General features: G+C 35.4%; 1 protein-coding gene across 3 annotated transcripts in view; it reads right to left on the bottom strand.

Annotated features, from left to right (window-relative positions):
• The window catches only part of LOC121971764 (eukaryotic initiation factor 4A-III homolog B-like), a 50,890-nt gene extending 42,811 nt beyond the window's left edge, over nt 1–8,079 (bottom strand). For all 3 annotated transcript variants that reach the window (XM_042523195.1, XM_042523194.1, XM_042523193.1), the window contains exons 1-6: nt 7,676–8,079; nt 6,685–6,925; nt 6,513–6,593; nt 5,133–5,240; nt 4,933–5,052; nt 124–291 (exon numbers count right to left, since the gene is read on the bottom strand). In XM_042523195.1, coding sequence (XP_042379129.1) covers nt 124–291; nt 4,933–5,052; nt 5,133–5,240; nt 6,513–6,593; nt 6,685–6,925; nt 7,676–7,971 — 1,014 coding nt within the window. In that variant the 5' untranslated portion in view covers nt 7,972–8,079. The remainder of the gene's footprint in view (nt 1–123; nt 292–4,932; nt 5,053–5,132; nt 5,241–6,512; nt 6,594–6,684; nt 6,926–7,675) is intronic.
• Between the last annotated feature and the right edge of the window lie 694 nt (nt 8,080–8,773).

An 8,773-nucleotide genomic window follows, 5' to 3' on the forward strand; every position in this document is an offset into this window, starting at 1 on the left:
TCCAAAGTAGTGGTTAAAATGCAGAAAAACAAGAAATAATAATTTTTAAAAAAAAACCTGATGGTCAACAACAACAATGAATAAGGAAGAAAAATTGAACACTTTTTCAGTGAAAAGTCTTGCCTGCTGGACATCAATCCCTCTAGCCCATACATCAGTAGTGATCAGTACTCGAGTTGCCCCTGATCTAAATTCTGCCATGATTGCATCTCGCTCTTTTTGTGGCATGTCACCATGCATAGAAGATACTGTGAAGTTATTACTGCGCATTTTCTCAGTCAACCAATCGACCTGCCAAAGAAACAAGTTTAGTTTGGTGTGCAAGTAAACCATTTTACATCACAAACAATTGTCAGATGGATAGAACATGATTTGATTTCATTAAAATAGATAATCTAGTTTGTCTGCCAACAGTAAAAATAGCTAATAATAGGGTAGCAATAACGACAAGATTCCATATTCTCAAGAAAAAGGTCCACATTCATGGGAACCACTTAGCAGACTGCTAGTGCTCTAAGGAAATTCATTATAGGTAAAGGAAGCATTTTCTGTGAAATCATTCAAAGGGCATGGTCATTAGAAAACTCTAAAGAGAATTGCTAATCCTCAAAGGACTATTCCGGACATCTTTTCCATCATGTCCATGTTCATTAGGAAGAAACAAGTGTATCACATCTGAAATCAGACAGTTGTCTTCATGCTTTATAAAAGATCCTAACTTTTAATGTGCCCCTTCTCCGGTCTATAATAGATAACATAAATTTAGCAACATGCTACAGCTACATAGAAATCCATAAACCTTCTTATTTGCACTTAGCTGCTCCATTTAAGCATTAGAAACAACAGGTGAGTGCAAATCACTGTCGTTCGCATCAGGAGGAAATAAATGGCAATCCAGTAGAAGAAAAGGGAACATTTGTGACCTATTATTGGATAACATGATAACAATCAAGTTAACAATGAACCATATACAAGCACTTTCTAGTTCCCTACAGTGTCTACAACAGTGCTTTTATATAGATTATAGCATTGCTCAGCTAAAGACGTCTAGCTTGAAATTTATAATTAATAAATCCCACATTCGATGCTTATGATGAACCATAACATATTTCAAACATAACAGGTTTACCAAACCTTTAATATATTCTTTAGATCAACATTTTCTTTTGGTCTAGATGGGGTCCTTCTTGTGAATTTCATCTGAATGCATGCCCACTTGATATACGAGTCAGTGGCTAAGACAAACAGTTGAAGGCTAATATCATGTATAATAGCTACTTACCATTAAGCATATTGGGAAAACTTTATCAAACACCTCAGATATAGATTCAACATTTTGGTGTAGGGCACAAAATTTACATCAGTGTTAGAACATGTTATGAAAATTGTCAGAAACACTTATCAAGTGGCAATTTGTTAAGTATGACTAACAAATGGGACAAACTTCATCTGGAAACATTCCTTAATAATATATTAGTGAGCAACTGAGCATCAACCTATATGCTACTTCATCTATACTTATCAAGATTTTTACACACAGGCAACATACAACTAGGTCACAATATAGTTTCTATGCATTATAAGGTGCACATGTGGATGCACCTTCAATCGCTAATGATGAATTATTTGTATAGCTAGTAATTAAAAAGAAGTCCAAGTTTTTGGGGGGGGGGGGGGGGGGCTCAGGGCTCTTATGACACATGGAATGTAAAATACCAAAAACATTTATAAGTAAAATGATTGAAATTTGGACATAATTGAATTTATTTAGGAAAAATAAATTAAATTTGATGAGGAATTAAGAGGGAAATAGTTTTATATGAATTTATAGAATTTTTCAGAATTTTAAAATCAATGTTTAGATATTTTATGGGGATAAATGGGTTAGGTTTTTCTAAAGTTAGTTTAGAATACTCAATTAAAGAGGGAGTTAGTTGAATATATAAGCTAACGTTAGTTTATTAAAACCGAAGTCTATTGTTTTGCCCTAACTTCCTTCGGCACGACCCCTCTCCCTGTCCCCTGTGATTTTGGCTCGACACCACACCTCGCCTCCACCTGACGCCGCCTCTCCTGCTTGCACTCCTGTCGACTAAGCACTCTCCTCGGCCATCTGACGTCGTAGACACCACATGCTGCCCCTTGCAGCTGTGCCCGTCTGAGCAGTGGGCTAGGGTTGGGGAGGATTGCCAACGATTGGGACGCCGCCGGCACCGCGTCACCCACATCCAGTCGTGCCCAACCAAGCAAAGGGGCTAGGGTTAGTGGTTGTCAGGGATTGAGATGCTGCCGACGGCCTCTAAAACCCCGACTCCACTAATCTCCGCCGACCCCTCCCCGCTCTCTCGCGATTCCACTGGACTCTGTTTCCTCCGCCGACCACGGTGATTTGCTACCGGAAAAGAAGAAGCAGTGGGTAACTATTTGTCTATTTCTGCACCTAAGTTGTTCGTTCAGTTTAATATAGCTCTGTTAGCTTTGGGTAGCAAAGGTTCCTCATTGCATGAATAGGTTAATCATGCTACTCTGTTAACACCAATTCCTCAATACAGTTCTCTTAGGCATCGATTAACTTGGTTGTTGAGCATTAACCCTAGGGGCTAGAATTTGGTGGTTATATTGGGTTTGATAAATCTTTTTTTGATGACCAGTAGACGAGTAAAATTTCATTCAATCATCCCATGCTAACTAGTTACTGATTTTCCATCTTTGATTTGGTTTGCCCAATTAATAGGTTTGCGATTTTATGAATTAGGTAGCGAGTTGTTAAATCTGTAGAATATTAATGGGTTAGATAGATTAATTAAGCTAGAGCTATTACTAAAGAATGAGCAATCAACTAAGAAAGTTATACAATTAATATCAAGGAACAAGAGATTTAGATTGGCCATATGAAGTTGCTATTGGGATTAGCTTAATACTTAAATAGCCTTTTGTATTTTCTTCTCCTTAGGATTTGAGCGCAAGAGAGAGCACCATATTTGAAGATTACCGGAATGTTCTACATTAGAGGTGGGTAGTTCCCTCTTGTTCTCTTTTAGATCCTTTGTATTTAGTGCATGATTTTAATTCATTGTTACGATAGTATACATAGCTTACCTTGACTCTATGTTTGATTGATTCCTGATATTACTATTTGTTCTGCTTGCCCTTATGTTTATTCCACTGGACATCTATGCAGACTCCTTGTTTCTATGTTTGATTGTTTATACACGTACAATACCTTTAGATAGTGATATAGCTGGTGGTGTGTATCCTAGTACACATTGATGTTTGTTTCTTGTTCTTATTGGTTGGGTACTTGTAGACTAACTACCCATGGGACCATACTTGGTAGCATGTTTGCCCCTAGTCCATAGTTAGATAGCTTATGTTCATACCCTGTTTGTACACGGAACCATTCGTGGTAGAGTGTTCTCCCACAAGCACTGACCACGAATCTGCCCACGGGACCATCCATGGTAAAGTGTTCTCCCGCAAATAGTGACATCCTACATGTCCTGACTCACAGTTCGGCTACAGTCAATAGTTGTTGTATACTTGTTATATGTATATGCCATGTTTGGTTGTTTAGGTTTGTGGATGTCTAGGTTGGTGCTTTGTTCTTACCTTCACTTGTAAGTGATATACCTGAGACTCCTCCTATTGCTCCTTTACCTTTCAGTATCATGCACTATCTATCATATGCCCACAGAGTAACTTTTACTCACTATCCCTTTGCTTCCTTTTATTTTTTTTCAGGTTAGCAAGTAGAAAATAAAGTTGGTCGCTCAGAAGTCCTAGCTATCGGTCCCATGTCGTCTGAGATGTCTCTTGTTCATTTTCATTGTTATAGCATTTTGACTTTCTGGTATTTGAGATTTACTTTGAAGTTTGCTTTGAAAACCTATTTTGTTTTACTTTCATAGTTGCTCCACTTGGTCGGTTTACAATTAAAGTATGTTATTTGTTAGACATGCACACATGCAAACATTTTCCTATTTATACATTTATGTTGGTTTATGTGGGTTTCCTTATATCTTCCGTTGTGATTGTACCCAACCGTGTGAGCTGAGGTTATTGTTTATGTACACTTGAGTATCTATGTATCCAAGTTTCATCTGTTGCCATAAGGTGGGAGATGTTGTCCATTTGTCGGGTAGGGATTCCTTCGGGATGTGACATAGAAAGTATTATCAAAATACAAGTTTCTAATGCTAACAATTATTAATATGCAAATGTATAGTGCTTATATGAAAACCTTTTTTTCCATAAATTACCAATTCCTTTACACCTATCACATCTTTTTTAGTCGAGCAATCTTTTCCTTTCTTATTTTCTTAATTATTATATTTCAATGAAACTAAATATATATTCACAAAAATATGAGGTTGAGACGAACAACTATCATAGTTTGAAATGCAGTCAACATGTGACTATAGAGTATAGATTGCTAAGAAAACTAAGAGCAACTTGCTCTTTGGGTAAGTGCATAGGGAACGAATGTGACTCATTGAAGCAAGGCTACAAAAATGTGGACGGATATGAGACGGCATGGAAAACTTTTTAGGGAGTGATACCTATAACTCTCAACTTAATAAATGTTGAAGTCGCTTCCTCAAGTCAAGAATTCTACAAGACTGACTATTCAGTTCCTCCCACTGAGAAATAGATGCAGCACATTAAAAAGATGGACACTAGACACTACATAAGTACATAGAGCCTATAATGGTATTGTAGGGAAAAAAAATGGGTTTGTGCCTCTTCTTATGTTGCCTTCATCTAGAAAATTCAAAACTTCTGAAATGTCATAGAAACAAGGATCATACAAGTGAGATGTTTCCAACAAAATATAATCTGCACCAGTATACTTGGTCTTAAGATTCAACTACGTTTCAGAGTTTGCTCATATCAAAATAGCATTTACAAAGCCTGATGGGGTTGTAGATTAACCTTTCGTTTTGTGTTGCAGAAAATAACTGCTTGAGTAATAGTGAGAGTGTCGTAAAGATCACATAATGTATCAAACTTCCACTCCTCTCTCTCCACAGCAACAAAAAATTGTTTTATGCCCTGAAACAAACAAAAATAAAGAAATTAAAGACATTGAAGAAACATAAACTAAGAACGGCAATGAAATTTAGATAATCTACCTCCAATGTCAATTCATCACGCTTGACAAGGATTCTTATGGGATCAGTCATGAACTTGTTGGTAATCTCAAGAATTTCATGAGGTAGTGTCGCAGATATAAGAGCAACCTATAAAATAATTCATAAGATCACATGCTCAATATAAACTTTCCACTTAAAGAATACTAACACATATGAACCGCGGGGGTAATCTCAATATTCAAAAGAAAAAAGTCATTAAAAAACCAATGGAAACAAATGTTGACCAACAAATGCCTATATTCTTCCAGTATCATCTCTTTTATTTTTTGTCAAGCGAATGCCATCTTTTAGATTATCATAAAAAACCTGTCAATAAATTTGTAGAAAGCAGATGTTGTTGCAAATTTACGCTCCATGCAGAAGTTGCATAAATAACATTGCACAATTAAAATCATTTGATACGAAACCACTAATCAAATTGAAGAGTACCAAACCCAAGTATAACTTAATCAAGTCCGTATGATGCTATAGAGTTGTGAAATAGGTTTATATATATAATGGTCATTCACTTAGTATGCACAGATAGCCATAATTTTATCAGAGACAAAATATAAAAGAGTACAATTACTAATACAATTAGATAAATCAAATCCTTATATTAAGGAAACATTCAAATTTTGGTAATTTCATATATATAAAATGAAATACAGCTACATAAGTGGATAAAAAATTAATTGAGTTCCTTAATCCATAAAGGAGAGCAGGGAATGATGAAATATAAAAATAAATGAAACTTGTATTTACAGTGATGAACTTTAGAAGAGAATAGATTACATTTGATGATTCCACCAATGCAAGTCATTGGTTTCAAGTTACATGTAGCAAATATTTTGTTTACTAACTAAATTAATCTCTAGCATCAATATCATAAAGCATATGCCTAGAACTTTGGAATGCAAACAAAAAAGACATGTTAATTGGTGATTTCAATTTTCAAGGTTCAAAGATAGAAACAATGGCATCAAATAGATGAAGACTCGGAGTTTTCTGCATGATAAATGTTGCATTTTTAGTTCAATAATCTTACTTTTACATGCAAATGTTAGTTTTGAATGCAAACAAATCATGAATAGCAAGTAAAAAATTGTATTTTTTTCGTGCGCGTGCGTGTGTGATCAATTTGGGTTTGGTTTGCATTAAAATTCAGATTTCAATTAAGTTGAATTCAGGTAAGCTTCATTTTTCAGTGATGTATATTATGAAGCAACGATTCCATGTGGTTAAGATCCAACTCTATTTACTAATTGCAATATGAAAATGTATTTATTGATTTCACACACAGTTCTCAAACAATAACAGACATAATACAGGTATACTAGAACTTTTATTTTCCTAAAGGCCATGATAGTTGATCCAAACCTGAAGTTCAGGAGGCAAGTATCTGTACACATCATAAATCTGATCCTTAAAGCCTCTACTCAGCATCTCATCAGCTTCATCCTATTCAAATAATACAAATTCATTTAAAAAAAAAAATACAAACACATAAAACTCAGACAAGTTTACTTATAAAAACACAAAACCAACATACAAGGATCAGAATCCTGATAGCTCTAGTGCGCAAGGTCCTCCTTTTAATCATGTCACAAACTCTGCCAGGTGTCCCCGAAACCACATGAACACCGTACTCCAGCTTTCTAATATCTTCACCTATACTCTTTCCACCAATACATGCATGGGCTTGTATACTTATATATTCACCAATAGCCAAGATCACCTTCTCAGTCTGTGAAGCAAGTTCTCTTGTAGGTGACAAAATAAGTGCCTGAACTCTGAAAGGAATTTTCAGAAACTTAACCGCAAGTACAAAACGTATTAAATTAAATCAAAGTCCTATTCATAGATAGAACTAAGTTTCTTGGGTATTTCACAATGTCTAAAAGTACAATAATTTCCATGGATTATACGTATGATATGTGGCCCACAAAATTAATCCTAAACTAAATATAATACTTGTAGACACAAGAACGCCTTCACCAAGAAACAAAATTGGATCAATTTAGATAAAATTGCTAATATCCTGCTCAGGAAGGCAGCAAAATCCAGATGTCAGCAGAAATCCATTATCATAAGTAAAAGTACCTATATGAAGTTTATCTTAAGCTCTTAGCTATTTAAGCCCTAAAGAAAAGGAATCAATCTGCACATGTTAAATTTTATTCAGTTACTGAAGCCCTGAAAGTCAAACAAAATAACAGAAAAAAAGATGGATAAAAGAAATAAAATGTCATGTAATTACATCAATTCCCTCGTCAGCAAGCCTAATGAAGAACTTAGTTCCAGCCATCATTGTTTACCTGTTAAAAGATGTAAACTTTTCTGTTCTTGAATTCATGAAATTTAAACAACATCCCATATAAGTGTGCAGAAACGAAAACGGAAATGGAAAAATGTACAAATTCCATTCACAGTTAACATGGCGCGACAAAATCAAACGTGAAGCATGCGGCCTAATAGAGATAAGAACAAACAAAAAAAATTCGATGAAAAATTAACCAAACGAGGAAAAAGAGAAACCATACTCTCTAACGGTAGTGTCAACCATCTGGCAGACGGTTAGGGCGATCATGGAGGACTTCCCGGTGCCGGACTGCGCCTGGGCAATAACGTCGCGGCCGTTGATAATGGGAATCACAGCCCTCTGCTGGATGGCAGAGGGCTTCTCGAATCCATAGGCGTAGATGCCGCGGAGGAGGTCGTCGCGGATGCCCATCTGGTCAAAGCTGGTGATGGCCTCCACCCCAGGACTGGTCTCGAAAACCAGGTTCTCGTCGTCTATATTGCGGCCCCTAGGAGCCGCTGTGCTGGTGGCGGCCATGGCTCTGACAGGGATCGAGGCAGACGCGAGGGACGAGAAGTAAAGGACGATGAAAACCCTAGAAAGTAGAAACAACAACGGCAATTGATCGAGGGACAACAAACCATAGAAGATGGTTCTTTTCTACTTTAGTCCTTGTTTATAAGATTGAGACAAAATCTCACGTTAGTACGTAATATTTATTAAAATTATTTGGTAAATTCCTGAACGGCGTTATAAGTTGAGAAAATTATTAAAAATATTTTATTAAAATTATTTTCTATTTATTTTAAATAGATAAAAGATTCAATGTTATTGTAAATTTTGATTCGGATTAAATTACGAAGGATTTAATATATTAAATCAAAATCGTTCGAAAATCTATAGTTAGTTATCGAATTTACTCTACTCTATAATGACACCATTTTAAATTAAAAAATATTATTTGAATTTTTTTTTTGAGGAATAAACCTTTAATTGATGTTTAAATAATATCTTAACTTTAAATCAATTTTATTGAGTTATATCAATGAGATAACAAATTTGTGGCGCAATAGGCCTACAATTTTTTAGTGAGCAAGAAAATTAGCAATAGAATAACTATTCAATTATCATATCTATTTCCGTAATTTTTTTAAATAAATCAAACCTTAAATTTAATTCTCACATGGTATGAAGTGCGATATATTATTGAGATTTTTTTAATAGATAATTTATCATGTCCGAATAAAGGAAGTTGGAAAGATAGGGATGGGATGATTACTGACAGGATGAAGACCTCAATCCTACAAAATAAAAACAAACCAAGGAAGGGGTCCCTGAC

This window comes from Zingiber officinale, chromosome 4A (assembly GCF_018446385.1).
Source record: "Zingiber officinale cultivar Zhangliang chromosome 4A, Zo_v1.1, whole genome shotgun sequence".
Taxonomy (NCBI): domain Eukaryota; kingdom Viridiplantae; phylum Streptophyta; class Magnoliopsida; order Zingiberales; family Zingiberaceae; genus Zingiber; species Zingiber officinale.